Genomic DNA, 18,819 nt, shown 5'->3' with positions numbered 1-18,819 from the left:
ACTAGTAAATCAGGAGGAGAGAGTGGGGAATGACATGCCGAACAGGAGCCATAGGCCAAAAGTACATTTCATTTATCTTGTTAAGCAATTTTAAATTACAAAAAAAAAAGTTACTAAATGGATAAGAGACATGTCTTGAATAAGATTTATTCTAGCAGTGTAAATTCAGACAAAGCATAAAGTCTGCAGTCTGTAGCTGCCATCCGTTAATCATTCTTGAACTCTATGGATGATGTACTGTGACGGAATTTAAAGAAATGTTTACTTGAAGCAAACAGGGAAAATATGAAAGGATGGAGACTGAAGTCGGATGTATTCTGCAGCAACATCTTGGTGTGTGGACTCCTGCGATACAATGCTACCGTTTGTTCTGTTGTTACTACATGGCTTTGCTAGACTTCTTTACTAAAGTAACATCCATAACAACATTACAAATACATGTTTTATTGATCAGCAACAGGCTTCAGTGATAGAGACACAGTACTGTATAAACTGACATAGGATTCAGACTTACATTCATGAGTATCCAGTGATCTTGAATGAAACGCCATAACACATCAGGCACCTTTAACATTGAAGATTTATGTTGCCTCCATATTGTCTGAGTTACTGTTATCTATAAAATATATTATGTCAACATACAAGTGCTAAACCCACCTTCCCCCACAGATTTGTATTTTTCCTGACTAATTTGCACTTAATAAAATGAGTAAATACGTGATTATGAAAGCTGATGTTATCTAAAGTCTGTAGTTAAGTGCTTACACAGTCAATTGTCAACAATAACAACATGGAGCTTTGTTGTTAATTCAATATTTTGACCCTTAAATGACCCTGTGTGAATATGAATATAGTAATCCCACATGTATACAAAACTGGCACTATTAGCTGTAAAAGTGAAAAAGAAAAAAAAGAGAGGAAAACAAATCTACATTTGGATGATAAAGTGTCAAATAAAAATGTCCCATGAGACCCAGAACTAGATTTCCAACGCAAACTTCAGTGAAAATAATGGAGAAACTTCTGTTTGCTGGAAAGATAGTGGAATGCTCTATTGTAAAGGCTGATTGAAGCTGATGTTGGTAAAGATGGTTGCAATGGATGACTCTGTTAGTTAGCTTGTAAGCTAATGAAGCTGTTAATGCTTATTTCAGCTCCTGAAAATAACAGGACAATAAAGGATCTACTAAATGGCCAAACCAGAGATATTTAAGCTGCCTTCAAATAGATCACATAACCGAGTGTACAAAATGCTAAATTAAAAAAAAAACGTATCGCTAACATTTACATGCTAACACAGGAGCTTTTCACGAGATGCATTATACGGACATCTTGCTAATGTGTAACTTTTATTTTGGAACCATTGTATCCTTAAGGTTTGTGTTGAGGTTGTGTTTTACATTATCCTGAACTATCATATTACATGGTTCAGTTATGAACGTTTAGTTTGCTCAGATGTAAAGTTCGGAGGCATCTTTTATATGGCCTGATTTACTAAGATTCCAATTAAAGATCCGAAAGATTGCACGTTTGGTTTGTGGGCGTTTTGCGATCTACTCAGAAAAGGCTTTTGCGAGTTATACTGATTTACGTGAAGGAGAGTTTCGACGGAAAGCAGGATGACTGCACGTGCAAAATAGGCATGTAGGAGAGGCAAATGAACAAACTGTATTTTCAAGTCACAACAGATACAGTAAATCTGAATATAACAAAAAGAAAATGTGGTTTATAGGAAAACCTTGGCATTAAACTTGGGCCATTGTTGCGCACTGCTGGCCAGCACTGTGTCTGATCGGACATTAATGCTCTTGAAAAGAGGCGTTGAAGAAAGGGGTACAAGCAGTGGTGATGTCTCCCAATCCAAGCGTCCTACAGCATAGCAACGGGGCTGTAGAGGAAAGGAGACGAGCACGATAGGGAGAGGAGCGTGCCGGAGAGGACGAGCTGGTGGGAGAAACGCAAGACCCGATAAAAAGGAAATGCCCAGTTCAAATGTAATGTCAACGAAAAGAGGGAAATAGGAAGACATAACGGGTATCGTGAGATTCTTTAGAATGCAGAGTCTGTAAATGTGCATTTATAGTTTAATTATGGTGTTTCTCTTGATTAACTATTATTGAAAATAAATGCATGCCATTTATTTTTTGGTCGTTCAAAACATGTTAACAGGTGTGTTATTGTGCAGCCTGTTGTGCGTAACACTGGGCTCCTGGATGAGCACTTTCCTTTCAAAGGTGTTAAGTCACAATCACCAATTTTTGCCTGGCTTGGTAAATAATGTGTACTAACTTAAAGGCAGGCTAGGTAATTTTCAAAAACTAGAGTTCGAAAGTAGCATCCTCTCCATCACTTACATGCACAAGCGCCATTGGTCCAGAAGCACATTTCAGCTCATGCTTTGAGTGTGAGCTCAAGCATGCATGTGGTCAAGTGCCGGCATTGGTCAATGTTTTTTACGCGTTTACAACTGCTACAGATGGATTTTTTTTTTTTTTTAATTACTAATTACTGTCAGGAACTAAAGACAATTTCAACAACCATCTTAAAAAGTCTATCTGTAGAAAATTACCTACCCGGCTTTCAACTTCTTTTTATTTTCTCCTCCCAGTACTTTGTACGCTAGGGCAGAAGCTCCATATTGCATATTCATTAAGGCAAACGCACTGAATGGACAATGCGTGTTATTTTGCTCATATGAAAGACACAATCCTCACTGCGTGACGTCAATAGATCAGACAGCACATTTTTTGCTCGTGGTATCAAGTTTGCACACGTTTTAAGACACGCAAACCTTTAGTAAATTAGGCCCTCAGTTGCTTAAATGAGCTTTTACAACAGCATGTCTGTTGCTTATCAATCTTGAATTTACGTTTTTTTAAATGATTTGACCCAGAGTTTAGAAACAGAAATGTCAAAAAAAGCAGGTTAATATTAGTTTAGCTTGAGAAGGCTAATAGGTAGCTACTGTCTAGCAGTTACTTCTGGCTACAAAGCACAACTGATATGGCGAGACACAATATGAACATTACAGAGTTTGTTCAGAGATTCAAACATCTGTGAAGGTGGATCATATTGACTCTGTATCAAACCTCTCAGTTACTAGACACAGACGGTGGTTCGTTTGGTGGTGGGATCTTCACGTCGGACGGTTCGACTCCCCATATTTCTCGGGCATACTGGGAGATGGTCCGGTCACTGGAGAACTTTCCAGAGGCAGCGATGTTGCGAATCACCATCTTGGTCCACTCTTTTGGGTTCTAAAAAAAACATAAAATAAAAATTTGGGATGTTCATTAAAAATCTCCAGCTCAATCATAAGAACTGAAGATTAACAACTGAGACATAAACAAATATATAAAGGAAGACTACAAGTCCCAGAGAGCCTTCTCCAATACACAAACACTTTTTCAGAGCTGATGTCGCTGAAATCAAAGTCCACTTTTAACCTGATCAAAGATTTAGCTCCATCTGTACTGGATACGTTACACAATAACTTGTGTTTGAGCTGTGATCCTGTCTTCAGGGTTTGTTGACTACAACTTTTCAAAAGAGAAATATGAAATACCAATAAAATAAAATATTCATACCTTCTATCACCTGACAGGTGATAGAAGGTATGAATCACCTGTCAGTGTCAAAAGGACCTACAAGTGTATTATAGCTTGGTACATTACTCGTAAGGACTAAAACAGATCTTCTGTACAAACAGTCAGAGTAGACACTCATTAAAAACACTATCAGAGAAAATGTTCAAACAATAATGTAATGATATCCATCTGTCAAGTCTAAAGGAGAGGTAAAAAGTAACATTAACACTGATGAATGCAACATGTTTTCTTGAGTCATTTATCTGGAATAAACCTGTTCCTATTACAAAATGTTCAGTCACAAGTCATATCTTGTGTGTGTGTGTGTGTGTGTGTGTGTGTGTGTGTGTGTGTGTGTGTGTGTGTGTGTGTTCGATATAATCAATCAAAGAAATTGTTTGCCAGGCCTCCCTTCAAAAGGAGAACTTTACAGTTGAATTTTAGAACAGAGAAACATACTACCTTGTAAAGCTCACTGACTCGTTCCTGACATGTGATGTAAGCTTCAAAATCAGCAAACACCTTAAACCTGGAGGAGGAACGAGAGCAGGCACAAAGTTCATGAGCACAAAGTACTGAGAATCCAAGACAAAAAAAAACAAGTTTGTTGGGAGGTGTCAGAAGATGTGTTTTTTCTTAAAGAAGATAGGCTGACTGTTGGAAAGGTTTTTTCCATGTGCTCTTATATCGAGTAAAAAAATAAATACTGGTGTCAGGATGCAAATAGTGAACAACAAATACACAAACGTGCACACACAACAGGCAGTTTTTTACCTGTCGTGGTTCATTAGCATGTTGATCAGGTCTTTGAAGAGTTCAGGCTGTGTAGGACTGAAGAAGCCACTCTGGATCTGATCCACAGCCCGTTTCAGCGAGGGCAGACGCTCGTAGTACTCTCTGGCATTGTACCTTAAGAAAATACAACATAGGTGATCTACGAGGAAGTGATGTCAAACTTTTTGAGAGTGAGAGAGCAATACAACTGAAACGTGCTGAGAGGGACAAGCTGTTCACAGGATGAGCCCTGAATATTTCCCTCAGTGCCACAGCCTGGTAATTAATCTGACAACTTTCCCTGATGGTGCATTTAAGGAAAATGGATTTTAGAGAGTCAGGTACTGAGCAGACCAACACGTTTCCTTAAAAAAAGAATTGCATGTTCTAAAGATCAATTACTGTAATCACATAAACATTTAATGTATTCATTCTATTAAAGCCAACACAACACAGCATAGTAATATGCCTGAAAAAATATATATATATTCAATCCACTCTACTGTATGTCGCTTTTCCCCATCAAAAGACATTGGGGGCTGGAGTCGAGCTCAGCTGTCATTGGGCGTGAGGTGGGGTACGCCTGGACTGTTCGACAATCAATCACAAAGTTTACAACTATGATCCATGTTTTCCCTTTTTATGGAAGAGCAGCTTAATGAGTCAACATAAAGCATAATTAATAAATTAAACTTATTAAGAAATAGCATCCAGTTCCATTGTCCCTAAAAGCAACACAGACATCAGTTCCATCACATCAGCTTGTTTTGGACTACAGATACTGACAGGGGATTTTCAAAGCCCTCTCACCCCTTCTTGTCCATCTCTTCCACATCTTCCACTCTCATGCCAAAGATGAAAAGGTTCTCTTCCCCGGCCTCCTCGGCCATCTCCACAGTGGCTCCATCCATGGTGCCGATAGTGAGAGCGCCGTTCAACATGAACTTCATGTTTCCTGTTCCTGACGCTTCAGTCCCTGCTGTGGAGATCTGCTCCGACAGGTCAGCGGCCGGGATCACTACGTAAAATAGGAAAACGCAATCACCATTGTCAATACATTGTGGTTAATCAGGGCATAATTATCCTATTGTCTGTTTCATATTTCTGATCTTAACTAAAGATTATCTGTAAAGCAAGAAGCTCCAGTCTGTAAAACTTCTGCACATCCAGAGTCTCTATGTGGTTTAAGAAATGTTAACACTGTGAGCTCCTAAACATTTGATTATCTCCCTCAATAATTTCAACTCATCAAACTAAGGAGTAGCTAACTAAGACTTATAACATAAAATAATAAGATGGGAGTCTATTATTAATCTATTGTTATCCCGGGAATTTTAAAATGAAAACTGTAAGCTTTGACTTCTTTTTTGACATTTTCGATCAGTTCCTTCTGCTCCTCTCACCTCTCTCAGCCAAAGACACTTTGTAGTTTTCCAGGAAGATTACTTTCAGTTTGTCTCCCACTGCAGGGTCGTTATTTATCACTTGACCCACGGAGGTGATCAGTTTTATGATCAGTTTTGCCATGTGGTAACCAGGAGCTGCCTGCAGATGAAGAGAGACGCAAGACACCATCAAAACTGCACTAAACACAATTAAAACTCCAGCATCCTTTAGACACATCTCGACTGATTTGAAATCAGATCAAACCTTTCCTCCGATCATCACCGTCCTGGGAACAAATCCTTTGTTGGGCTCCAGTTTGATTCCTGAAAACACACAAAAGAAAAATGTGAAATGGATTCAGTAAAACTCTGTGAACACGGTGATGTTTTACACAGATCTACCAGCAGAGGGCAGAAAACTCACACTTAAAAAAAACATCATGGCTCTAAAACAGACTTTTATTTTCAATAAAGAAAATGATACTTCAGCTCATTTCTATTACCACACTCATATCAAAATCAGTGTTTATGGATGTTTGTAAACACAACTGTTATGTCAGGGTCAGCTTGTGCTGTTGCAGCGCACAAACCGAGACGCTCTGCCTTACTGTTGTAGAGCGTGACGGCGTGCAGACAGCTGAGCAGTTGCCTCTTATACTCGTGGATCCTCTTCACCTGCACGTCAAAGATGGACTCTGGGTTCACTTTCACCTGAGTCTGGTCTTGCAGGAAGGATGCAAACTTCAGCTTGTTCTCCTGGCAGCAGAGAGAAAAACAGGTGAGACAGACGGGAAACACAAAACTAACAAGTGAGGCTGAAAGGCGCACAGACGGACCTGCTTGACTTTGGCCACATCTCTGATGAAAGCTTCATCGTCTACAAACTGGAGAATTTTCTTGAGTTGATGCAGATCAGTGAGGAAGTTTTCTCCAATTCTCTGCAGAATAAACATGAAGTATTCAGATCCTGTATTTCAGTTAAAGTATAAACACCACACTGTAAAAATACTCTGCTCCAAGTAAAAGATCTGCATTTATTCACGATAAAGGAGTTATCTGTAGCCACCATTGAAGATCTCAAACATCCAGACTGCTGTTAGGATGTCAATCAGACCAACTACTGTACGTCCTTCACAGCTGGTCACAGATGTGTTTGTACCTCAGCGATGATGTCAGTGAGGCCGGGATTACACAGTAGCAGCCAGCGGCGAGGAGTGATGCCATTCGTTTTGTTTTGAAACTTCTCTGGTTCGACTTCATAGAAGTCTTTAAACCTACAGGGACAAACATCCTGCTGTTAAAAAGAGCCATTTCACTCAGACTTATTTGGATGCTTGAATATATTACTCCATCTGTTACTGTCGAAGTTCTTTGGTAATAAATACAGCGCTTGCATTCGTTGGTCATTTTCCTTTCAAGCTCAGCCCTCTTGCCCAATCAATGATCATATCTGACACACACAAAGTTGGCTACAGCCGAAATGCTAAACTCTATGCACCCACTTCTCATATTCAGTTTATGAATTAAATTAGGATTTTTTTTTTCCTAATCTTGTTCAAACACATTCAAATAACTGGTCGAAAAAACTATTGAAATGTTTTGCGAAGTAAAGATAGTGACACCATAGTTCAAAAAGAGCCTACTGTACATGAATATATCTTGCTCAAGTTAAAATACTGATGTATTAGCAATTAGCAATAATGAAGTTGAACTGCATTAAAGAGTCCCACCAAGTGTTCAAGAAATCAAACGTAAATAGCAGATTCAGTGCATTCAGGTGAAGTTAATTCTAATACCTTAATAAACTGTTTGGTAGTTTTATCCATAACTAATCTTTTATTTCTGACTCTTTGTCCCATGAGTCTAAAACTGTGGAATAAAAGACCACAGACTGTGTTTGTTGTGATTGGTGGTTTCATTGACTCACACTGTGCTCTTGACGATGTCTGAGTGGATCTGAGCGACTCCATTGACGGCGTGAGATCCGACCACACACAGGTGAGCCATGTTGATTCTCTTCGGGTCTCCCTCCTCGATCAGAGACATCCGTCGCACACGATCTTGGTCGCCGGGATACATGGCTGCTATCCGCTGAGAGGGGCACAGTAAATGAACTGGAACGTGTTTTGTGTGTTTGTAGCAAAACTGGGTAGAACGGTTCAGTTTAACATAAAACACTCTTCTTCCTATTTTTGCTGCTGATATTTTATAATTTATGCAGTAAGAGGTAACTGTGTTTCAAGCTGTCCATGTCTCACACACTGTCTTGATTAGACCTCAGTAGAGTCTGGCAGTTTGTATACGTTCTTGGTAAAAGTCAGTAGAGTTTCAATAAAGTATGCATTTCATGTCTTTATGTCAGAGTGGGTTTATGGGTCCGTTTCTCAGAAGAGTTTCTAAAACTAGAAATCGGTGTAGTCCAATAACAGAATTGCATATTTGAATAGAGTTCAGTTCAGTCTGATTTTCTCAAGAAAACAGATTGAAGTGTGGCTTTGTGAATGTTTGCAGTAAATGAGGAAAACCCAGTCAAGTTTCACAGCCTGTAGTCAGTGTCTTCAGTAGAAACAGACCGTCTCGTCTGTGAATTCGAGATCAGTAGTTACATATTGTCGTCCAGTTTCAGTCCAGTCGAGTGTGACGTATCAAAGTAGTTCTTACCCCAGGTGAGTCTTACTTACATCCAGGTGTCTCCGATTGATTTCATAGATGATGAGCAGGTGTCGGGGCAGCAGGTTTTCAAACAAGAACACGGGCCAACGCTCCAACGCTTCAGGCAGCACTGTGTGGTTGGTGTAGGCACAGGTACGACAGGTGATGTCCCAGGCCTGAACACACACACACAGAGAGACACACAAGAGGTAATCTTTACAGCACTGAGAGAAAATCCGCTGCTGAAAAGACCATCTGATCACTTGATTTAAATCTGATATCCAATCAATCAAATCCAAATGCAGTGTAAAGCGAGTCAGCGCTCAGACCTTGTCCCAGTCCAGCTTCTCGAGGTCCACCAGTATCCGCATCAGTTCAGGGATTGCCAGAGCTGGGTGGGTGTCGTTCAGTTGGATCGCCACCTGAGAGAACAGGAAGTAAATGTAAATGTACTTTATTTATACAGCCCTTTATAACAATCCTTTCGGCGAACCAAAGTGCTTTACAACAAGTCGAAAAAATAAATAAATAAATACAATAAATACAAAGTTGAATAAAAGTAATAAAATATAGCAAAGTAAAACAAGATAAAAGATAAAAGTTTCACCATGCTACTGGGTATTAAAAGCCATACGAAATAAATAGGTTTTCAGCCTGGATTTTTTTAAAAAGTACAAGAGCCACGATCAACACAAAAGAAGAAGAACTGTTTCTATGTGGCTGTTAGAGACAGGATGACTGCCAGGTATTATCTTTATAATATACATTTGTTTACATAATAATATTATTATTATTATTATTAGTCATTTGTCAGTCAAATGAACAACAACGCATCATATTCCGTAAGATCACAAGGTGAATGTAGCGTAGCTTTCCTGTGTATTTCTTCAAATTCCACTTTTAAAAAGCTCAAACAAACAAAGTCTCACCTTATCAGGAAATGTGTCGAATGACGTCCTCACCGGGTCCCTGCAGCCAAACTTGGAGGACTTAAACCTGCGGATGATGTCCTGCAGCGTGGCCGCCACCACAAAGTACTCCTGCTTCAGACGCAGCTCCTTTCCCTCGAAAAACTACACAGACCCTTTCACTGCATTTTAATTATTTCCAGGTAATCCACAGAAGAACAGCATCTCAATTTACAAGGAATATAGGTTTCATCAACTGAATGATGGAATGTATGACTCTATGCTATCTTTCTTTACAGAGACACACCACTCCTCAGACATTTCTTCTTGGAGAAAGGATAAAAGCTCACAAAGAAGGTCTGAATGTTAAAAGTTAAAAAATGTTATTACCTGCAGATCTTTGACTTTTGTACAAGTACTAATACAGTACTTATACCTGGAGAGACGTGATACAAGTAAATGTCTTTCATTCACAATAAACAGAAATTAAAGTACAAAGTACAGACCTCTAAATAGACCTAAAGTACTCATAATCCAGATTTATGTGAAATGTATTTTAGTGTAATAGTATTTATGTGTGTTAATTTGTCTGTAATGTTGCAGCAGGTGAAGCAGACGCCTTTTTGAATGATGTTTTTTTACTTCTGGGTTCATTTATTTGTTAAAAAAAAAAAAAAAAAAAAAGGGAAATACGCTATCCAGTATTAGCAGATTTAAATGTTTGCTTAAGTGAGAAGAATCTGTAAAAAGTGTCCTCACGTTATCGTTGGGGTAGAGGACTCTGGAGATGTTTTCTGCCAGGTTTCTGTCCAGAACTGCTTCAACGTAATCTCCAACATTAACTGTGAAACACAGATGCCCAGTCAGACTGAAGAAACAACACTGCTGTAGACCACCAGGGTCCTGCTTGTGATGTCCTGTGGGTTCATTAGTCTCAGCAGCACACTACAGAGTTAACCAAGTTGACCCTTTAAAACGAACAACACATTTTCAGGTCACTACACATACTCTGTGTGATCTTCTATTAACCTACAAACTGAGCATCATGCTGTGTGGTGGAAGTAGTAGTGATTAAGACTCAAAGGTTTCTGAAGCATTATTGAAGCAGGTGGTTTACAGGCTTCTATTTTTTTTTTACATATTACTTTTATACAGTCTAGGGGTGGGATCCACTTCTAGGTTGGACTTTAAACATTTTTTAATTGTGTTCAGTCAGTCAAAACCAAAAAAAACTCTTCGCCATAATGACTCTTCTTTTCCATAGATAAAACCTGCAACACTCCCCGCCCCCGTTTTTTGTAAACTGTATTGAGTTTATATCAGAGGCCTGTACTATGAAGCAGGATTTGGGATTAGCGAAGAAACTTCAGGGTGAACCCTGACTTTTCAATCCTACAAAAGGTTGTTCACTTCTTACCTAGGTACATCGTTACGGTAACTTATACTTACGATCTGCTGACGGCACACCCCGTTATGATTGTGATAGGTTAAACAAAGCAAACGCCGCCCCTTTTATGGGAACGCGCTCTTTGAAGCTTGAGAGTGACTTGTCAGGTTTGTATCTTTAAACTGTCTGTTCCTCCTGTCCACACTGAACTCCCTCTGCTTGGAACTTTCTCCAAAGTGGCAGATCTCATTTTGTTTGAAGCCTTTGGTCCGATATTAACAGACAAAAAAAAAAATGCGAGAAAGTTGGACAGTGTCTGCGTTTCTGAATCTGTGATCATGACTCTGCACTTTATGTGGAATTTTGCTGAAAAGAACAAGATTAATGACAAACTCATCTGGGAGATATTTCATTATAGAAAAGAGCAAAAAAAAAACTTTATAAAAAGATAAATACAGACAGACTTAAAAAGCATCACTAGAAAAGGTATAATAACATATTTTCTCTGCACAACAATATTTAGATAATGTGACAGATATGTTACAGATATGTAACTAAAGTATATATGTACTGAACTGGTTTTAAAAAACATTACATGTGTCTGAGATCAATCGCAGTGTTTGTTGTTGTCGTGCCTCACCGCCACCACATGTGGCTATGAGCAGATGACACGTTTATTACATGTTGATATTGTTCCTCTGCAGTTTGTCCTTAAATACATTCAAAGAGCACACTGAATCATTTCTTATCAAACTGAATATCATGATGAGGAAGAATCAGACGTACAGTTCTGAAGTTTGAAGTCGTTTGGAGCTTTCGCCGACCACAGTCTCATTGTGTTCACCGTGTTGTTATGGTAACCAGGAACTGGCGTGTCATAGGGCATCGCTAACACCACCTACAACCACAGAGAAAGGCATCAGTCTAAACTTTAGTTCATCATGAAAGAGGAAATTTAGACGCAAACGCAGCATTATGAAAACACTACATTTAAATATTCTGTCAGAGGTTGAAGTAGTAATACATTTTTTAACAAAGTTTAACAGATAAAGTTGGATTAAAAGACAAAGAAGATGTTAATATTTAATACAGCAGTTTTACATTCTCAAGTAACTGTGTATGACATGTAGGTTGTATACATACAGTCTATATTTCCTTTTCCTGATCCGGCCTCATTTGAACCGACACTTAGAGAAGACAAAATCGTCTAACGTTATATAATCATGTTGATGTTATCAGTGTGTTTTTCACCTGTGTGTCGACCCACGTCACTCCGCTCTCTGTTGTCTCCACCCGGCCGTAGAAATGAACAGGCAGCATGTACTCCGGTCTGGCCTTCTCCCAGGGATTCCCATACCTCAACCAATCATCTGCCTCCTCTGCCTGAATGAGGGAAGAGCAGCATGTGAGCCAATCACACACCTCCTGAAAGCCTGGTGCTTGCGTGCTTGCTTGCTTGTTTGCGTGCGTGCGTGCACCTGCCATCCGCTTCTTATCTTCTGGTTAAAGATGCCAAATTCATATCGAATACCGTAACCGTAGGCTGCCAGGCCAAGAGTCGCCATAGAGTCCAGGAAACAAGCTGCGCATAAGACAAAGACGTGATGATGAAGACATTTTCAGAGAGTGGGAATGTGGAAAGCCCCTCTGCAATGTTTGAGACATTTTTAGAAAGCGGGTATTTTTTAAAAGCTCGGCTGTTTTGAAAAGAAGAGGATATTTTAAATGGACTTGAGCTTGTATAGGCCACACCTACCCATTCACGCCCATGCAGGTAAAGTGGCCATCAGTATTAGATATCCCCATTCACTCACAGTTTTATGCTGCTGATGAAGCAGCGGGAGCAACTTGGGGTTAATTGCCATGTCTGAGGACACATCAGGCAGGCTAAAGGAGCTGGGGATCGAACCCTCGACCTTTAGTTGAGACGACCAACTCTACCTCTGCTCCACAGCCGCCCTAAGAGGGTTAGTACAACTACAAAACGTGAGGACATTTGCAAGTGTGTAAAAATGTTGAGGTTGGTTTTGAGGCCATGACAGTGTACAAACATAATGCATGTGCACCTCGAGCCGAGGACAATTTTGTCCAAGCTTCTACTGAATGGTGCTTCAATACGGTGCCTTCTAATCGAGAACTTCCTGCAAACGCCAGTGGAGAGGTGTTGGAGGTGTGCTGCTGGAGAAGAGCGGAGTTTTCAGAATAGCAGAGGTGATGCCAAACAGCAGTTTGTTTTGGTTTAATGCTGGTGCTCAAGGGTGACATCTAATGGATCAAATAGTCACGTGTTCTTCTTCCAACAGAGAGTTTGTAAGTCTGAAGTCATTTAGATGACAAATAAATAGATGTTAAACATGCACTTGAAATATTTTATAGACTCATTGCTTGAGAAGCGAGAATGATGTTGAGGCTGAGATAAGAGGTCTTTTACTGAATTGTGATCTGTATTTGCAGGAAAGGCAGTTTAAGTAAGTGAGACCATTTTTGAGAAAAAGAGGATGTTTGGGCTCAGTGAGAATGTTTTTGTGATGTGGAGACCGATGAACAAAGTCAGCAGATTGGTTTGAAGTGGCATTTTTCGAAAGCCGTCACTTCTGCAAAGGGCGGTTTAAGGGTTAACACTTCAGCGGACTATCACCTGCCACAATGTCTTTTCTCATACCAACACCATACGAAGGAATGTTGGCTAGATTATAAATGTTAGCAAGTAAAGAAATATAAGATGTGAGGGATTACCTGCCAGTCGTCCCAGTCCTCCATTACCGAGACCTGCATCCTCCTCAATCTCCTCCAACTCCTCCATGTCCAAACCCAGCTACGCACGCACACACACACGTACACACACATGCACATCTTAGTTTACAGCGTGTTTTCAGGTGTTATGCGTCTACTTCCTGGTTGTTGTGAAACTATAAGGAAACTATAAGGAAGTAAAAACTATCAGATTTTAAATCATAATGGTCCAAAACAAAAACATTGTGTTTTTCTGTTATTTGGCAAAAACACTTGTGGAGGTGTGATCATTTCATGCGGGGTAAAAAAAACAAAAAAAAACAGGAGTGCGTTATTACCTGATAGATGGCCTCATCGCAGGCGTTCTGCAGGCCCAGGTTGATCATAGTGTTCTGCAGCGTTCTGCCCATGTAGAACTCCAGAGACAGATAGTAAACCCTCTGAGGACACAACAGCACAGATCCTGGGTCAAGGTTTGTTTTCAATCTGTGACACCTGACATCAAACTGCATCAACAATTAAACAAAACAAAAAATCTAGGATATTCATATTGAATAATCATAAAAATGAATTTGGCTGGATCTTTGAATCAATGTCACATCTTGAGGGGTGACATCAGGAGGAAGTGTGTTTGGTTCACTTCTTGTTATCTGATTGTTGACAGCTCTGACTGCAGATTTCAGATCAACGAGCAGAAAGTGTCTGCATCACACCTCAACAATAGTACCATGGGTGCCCGAGCCTTCAGCTGCTCGGCACCCAGACTTTGGAACCCCCCCCCCCACCACATAAGACAGACTCCATCTCCACCTTCATATCTAAACTCAAAACCCATCTGTTTTATTCCCTGAAAAGTGACCTTGGGAAAGGCGCCATCAACTATCAACTTGAATTTCCCTCGGGATCAATAAAGTATCTATCTATCTATCTAACTAACTAAAATGTATTATTATTATACATTTTCAGTTATTTCATATTACTTCATTCTTGTGCGTCCCCATGATAATGTCACAGCTTCACATTCTTGTTACCCGAGTTAAACATCTAAGCATCTGTGCTGTGTTTTATGTTTGGCTTGAATATTGGATGACCCCTGAATAAACTTTGATGAAAAACTGAATACACTGAACGTAATAACCAACTAAACAGGCTTATTCACACAATGAACAAAGAGCGGGGAAGAACTAGAGTTAACGGGAAGTGTTCAAATCTGTTTGTTTCCACAAAAATAACAAAACCTGGAGAACAGGATGGTTTTTTGTTTTTTTTTGGTTGCAAAATAATAATCTGATCAGGAAACAAATTGTTGACATTCAGGACATGTGACTGTTTCCTCCTCACAGGTTGGTGTTCAGATGCTTTTACACTGACTCTAGTGTTTAACATTATACGTTCTTAACTCAATTTCTACTCGTTATTCCTGCTGTACTTTTATCAGAAAATTTTCATTTCTCTGATGTGTTGTTTTGTGTTTGTAATTAATTGTTTTCTTGTACTTGCCCCCTTATGACTTAGGACTCATAGTTGGGCAGAACAGACACATGATTTGTGTGACATTTCAATCCCTCTCTGACTTTCTTCAGTTCAAAGTGAGACAGCATGTTGTGCTTCTCTTCATGTGGTCAGCTCCACAGGTGCATCCAATCACTAATCAAGACTCTTCACCAGCAGATGTACCGACCAGCAGGTGCAGGAGCTGCTGCACGTGAACATGTGATTTCAAACCTCTTGTAGGCTTTAGACTTTTAAGGAACGCCTTATAAATTAGAAAAATGATCATAATCTATGGTAGAGTTTTAATCTCCATTTTTTTGTTGATTAACAAATCACAGCTTCTGAAAAAATATGTCATACCTAGCAACAGGGTCAACTCCCCATTTCTGTCCATTCTTACTCAGATTTGCTCTATGACTGTTAACAATATGTATTTTTGAGATTGATATTGACCTCTGCTACTTTTGGCACTTAAAAACAACCGCAAACATGGCAAAGTAGAGACGAAATATTGTGTTTTGCAGGACTTTGAAGGCCCTCTGTTATTAACAGCAGGTAACAAAAGTTTCAGGTCTGTGTTTTAGTGACATGTTATTTTAGTTTAATTTAAGCCGAATGGATGTCTGGTACTTTAAGGTCCCAGGGGTCATGTTGTCCACTTGTTCACATTGTTTGATAATTAAAGAAATATGACATGGGATTATTTATTTTTCAGATCTTTCTCCTGCACACTTCTGCCTACCTTCGGGTCCTTTTCATAGTAGTACTGCTGGGTCCGGATCCAGCGGCCCACCAAGTGGTCCCGGACGGTGTGGGCTAGGGCAAAGTAGTAGTCCCGAGGCGTCGCCACGTTCCGGTCCTTTACCAGGGTGAAGTGAAGGTGTCTGTTAAAACTCCGCTTGATCTCTACGACGTCTCCGAGTCCGGCAATCCCCCGGACACTGATCTGCTTTCGCTTCTCTTGGTCGGTCAACGGCGTTGCCATGATTCGTCAAAAACAACAGGGACGAAGCGCAAAGAGAGCAGACTGCTGGGTGACTTGTGCCTGCAGAGAGTAGTAAACACATTGCAGGTATCAGGAAGGCAACTCAAAGCCCCGCCCACTCAAAACTTTGACAGCATTGAAACGCATGGGTGGGCGGATCTATGTGTAGCAAAGGAAGACCTCTCACTCTGGTGATATCTCGGAGGTCCATAATAGATCAACCCCGAATGTCTCTAATGCATCTTTTTTATTTTTTATATTATATTTTACGTTGTTTCATGCAACCTATGTCTAACATTTATTGAATCATATTCTTCGCCAAATAGATAGGCAACAAGTCGCTTTAAATCGCTAAAATAATTTCCAACTAAATAAAAAAAAATAAAAAGAGAAGAGAAACTTAACAAAAATTCATTTCCTTAGAAAATTCCGGGGGGGGGGGGGGGGGTTATAGGCCACCTAGACAGGGACTAATCTGTGTGACTACATTTGCTACATAATATATTCATATTTAAGGTACCAAAGCACGTGAATAACTGTGAATACGGGTTTGACAATTAAAATGAAGTAAACAATGAGTTTAATGAGAACATAAAAAAGTGTTAAATAAACCTGTCAAAATGTCAAATGTTTCGAGGAATGATCAATTATACACAAGTAGTGACAGTGATGATTCATTTTCTGAGTGACCCATCTGAATCAAATAAAAATCTTTGAACGGTGTGCGTCATGACGTAACCAACTAACTTCACGCAATATCCTTCGCATATCCGGGTTTCAGAATAAAGCGCCGAACACACAGAAAAAGTTTTCTCGCGGGTTCCTCGTGAAGTTTGGTGTGTTTTTCTGAGCCCAGGTGATTCAACCACTAAGCGCACGGCTACTAGCTAACCCTGGCATGATGTTTGTCGATTTTCTCTACACAAAATGTTGTGAAAATGTAATCTTTGTGTCTCTATACAGTTCTCGCCTCCCTGGTCCTCCCGCACGTGAACCCGTCCCCCTGTAGCAGGTCCAAACCAGAAGGTGAGACCCTCTGTGCTGAACATGGTTGACCAAGGAAAGACTTTGGGCAGTGTGGCTCCATCAAAATCCCGCAGTCTGATTACGCCATAGCAGTTGGTGTCACTGGTTTTACTTGTTTTACTGGAAGAGTCCAGCAGCTCCAAGATCCAGTTTGTTGGCGTCAGATAAATAATGTAAAACTATACAAACATTTATACCATTCATTTAGCTAACTAAACAATCAAGCTAGGACTCTTTTGTAACTACTCAGTAAACCGTGTGTGTGTGTGTGTGTGTGTGTGTGTGTGTGTGTGTGTGTGTGTGTGTGAATTTAAGATGTCACACCGAGGATATAAAGTATTGTAGCCTTACACACATTCAACGTTCATATTTAACTAATCCTAGTTCCTATTCTAACTTTATATTTATTAACTATTAAGTAACATTAGGTATCTCAGGTTTGGTAAATTTAATTTGTATTTCAAGTTCAAGATGCTTTGTAGCAAATGTTGTCTCTTACTAAATGTTGTTACTTAATCTAACTGATAATATCACCAACTTTACTTTAATTAGTACATTAATCAGGACTTTTCTATTTATCTAATATTATTTTAGGGTCAATAATAATGTAAAGGGAAGCAGTCACTGGAGTTTTTTCTGTACAACTCGAGGAAATGACTTGCCATAGTTAAACTTAAATGAAATAGAAAGAAACAGCAAAAAAAAAAGTTATTCAAATACACATTTGAAAAATGTATATTTTATAGATTTCTCATTTAAAAGTCAAGACTAATGCAATAAAAAGTCCTGTCCAAAACTTAATTCTTAATTCTTTGAAAAGCAGGCAAGTATTAAAAAAATGTCTCTCTCACATTAGGGTTTAAACTATTAATGGATCGAACAAATGACCATTGGCAGGAATTTTATTGGTAACTGATTACATCAATTAAACATGAACGTCAATGATTAAAATGTCTTTGCTTTGCAGCAGAGCGTCACATTAAAGGAGCTCTAAAAACGTGTATAGTTTCATAGATTTAACTTGTATGATAGATAATTGAACCTGAGATTATATAACTCTGGTCTGTCTGATCTCCAGAAGAATGTCGAGTACATCTCAGAAGCACCGGGATTTTGTCGGGGAGCCGATGGGAGACAAACATGTGACAGCTCTGTCGGGGATCGGGCCGGTACTGGGGAAGCAGCTGGAGGATCAGGGCTTTGACAAGGTGTGAAAAACAAACACACTTGAACTACATGTCATGCTGCACAGTCTGCAGTCTCCACTATATGCAACACCAGAATCTGTATCTGACAAATTGCAGATGTCACAGTCACAACATACTGTATGAATAAAGAAGTAAACGTGTGTGTGCATTTATACATCTTTGTTTTTCTGTTTCTTGTCTTTTTTAGGCCTATGTGGTTCTGGGTCAGTTCCTGCTATTAAAGAAAGACACAGAGATGTTTAGCGATTGGCTAAAAGACGTCACAGGGGCAAACTCCCGCCAGTCCGGCACCTGCGCTCAGTGCTTAAGGGAGTGGTGTGACGCCTTCCTCTGAGACCCCGTTACGTTCTTCTTCCACTATTTGCATGCTTTCTTCTTCTGAAGCTTTGGTGAAAATGTCTGTTGGCTGATGGTGCTGCTGTTAAAATGTTTTCAGGGGAATTATCTGCCTTCTTCCTGCTGGGTGACTGTGATGTCACAGCTCCCTGAAAGGTGTTTGTTTTACGAGCTTGTTCAATTGGGCAATGTTTACATAAATAAAGCTTTATGTCCAAACAGTTCAGAGTGTCGCTACTTTTTTTTCTCCATCTTGCTCTTTTCAGCCTGTGGAAACCAGTCATTGCTCATGGACAAACGCTTTGAGGTTTCCAGTTTGTCGTCTTGGTATTTTAAGAGCCTGA

The 18,819-nt window shown here is 39.7% G+C and overlaps 2 protein-coding genes across 2 annotated transcripts; one reads left to right on the top strand and one right to left on the bottom strand.

Moving 5' to 3' along the window:
- Positions 1-420: 420 nt before the first annotated feature.
- pygb (phosphorylase, glycogen; brain) lies at positions 421-16,014 on the bottom strand. The gene is made up of 20 exons (XM_079363065.1): positions 15,663-16,014; positions 13,765-13,866; positions 13,430-13,508; positions 12,172-12,275; positions 11,945-12,076; positions 11,480-11,591; positions 10,066-10,148; positions 9,328-9,471; positions 8,728-8,820; positions 8,428-8,574; positions 7,674-7,837; positions 6,906-7,020; positions 6,583-6,684; positions 6,355-6,502; positions 6,012-6,070; positions 5,765-5,906; positions 5,172-5,379; positions 4,362-4,496; positions 4,050-4,116; positions 421-3,257 (listed from the first exon to the last, which is right to left on the bottom strand). The coding sequence occupies exons 1-20, from the start codon at positions 15,903-15,905 to the stop codon at positions 3,093-3,095; spliced, it is 2,544 nt and encodes an 847-aa protein (XP_079219191.1). The 5' UTR covers positions 15,906-16,014; the 3' UTR covers positions 421-3,092.
- Positions 16,015-16,651: 637 nt separating this feature from the next.
- LOC306836142 (barrier-to-autointegration factor-like) lies at positions 16,652-18,696 on the top strand. Its single transcript, XM_079363088.1, has 4 exons — positions 16,652-16,761; positions 16,869-16,931; positions 18,010-18,139; positions 18,327-18,696. The coding sequence occupies exons 3-4, from the start codon at positions 18,014-18,016 to the stop codon at positions 18,471-18,473; spliced, it is 273 nt and encodes a 90-aa protein (XP_079219214.1). The 5' UTR covers positions 16,652-16,761; positions 16,869-16,931; positions 18,010-18,013; the 3' UTR covers positions 18,474-18,696.
- The last annotated feature ends 123 nt before the right edge of the window (positions 18,697-18,819 follow it).

The sequence above is a fragment of the Symphodus melops genome, assembly GCF_947650265.1.
Source record: "Symphodus melops genome assembly, chromosome: 15".
Taxonomy (NCBI): Eukaryota; Metazoa; Chordata; class Actinopteri; order Labriformes; family Labridae; genus Symphodus; species Symphodus melops.
This window is presented reverse-complemented; position numbering and strand designations above follow the sequence as displayed.

What these genes read in the sequence shown, in the direction of transcription:
- pygb (XM_079363065.1), bottom strand. Translation starts at nt 15,905, where the DNA reads ATGGCAACGCCGTTGACCGACCAAGAGAAGCGAAAGCAGATCAGTGTC. An exon ending in GACATCGTCAAGAGCACAGT is followed by an intron (nt 7,021 to 7,673) that starts GTGAGTCAATGA and finishes TTGTCCCTGTAG; the next exon opens with GTTTAAAGACTTCTATGAAG. An exon ending in CGCCGTCACGCTCTACAACA is followed by an intron (nt 6,071 to 6,354) that starts GTAAGGCAGAGC and finishes GTGTGTTTTCAG; the next exon opens with GAATCAAACTGGAGCCCAAC.
- LOC306836142 (XM_079363088.1), top strand. Translation starts at nt 18,014, where the DNA reads ATGTCGAGTACATCTCAGAAGCACCGGGATTTTGTCGGGGAGCCGATG. An exon ending in AGGATCAGGGCTTTGACAAG is followed by an intron (nt 18,140 to 18,326) that starts GTGTGAAAAACA and finishes TGTCTTTTTTAG; the next exon opens with GCCTATGTGGTTCTGGGTCA.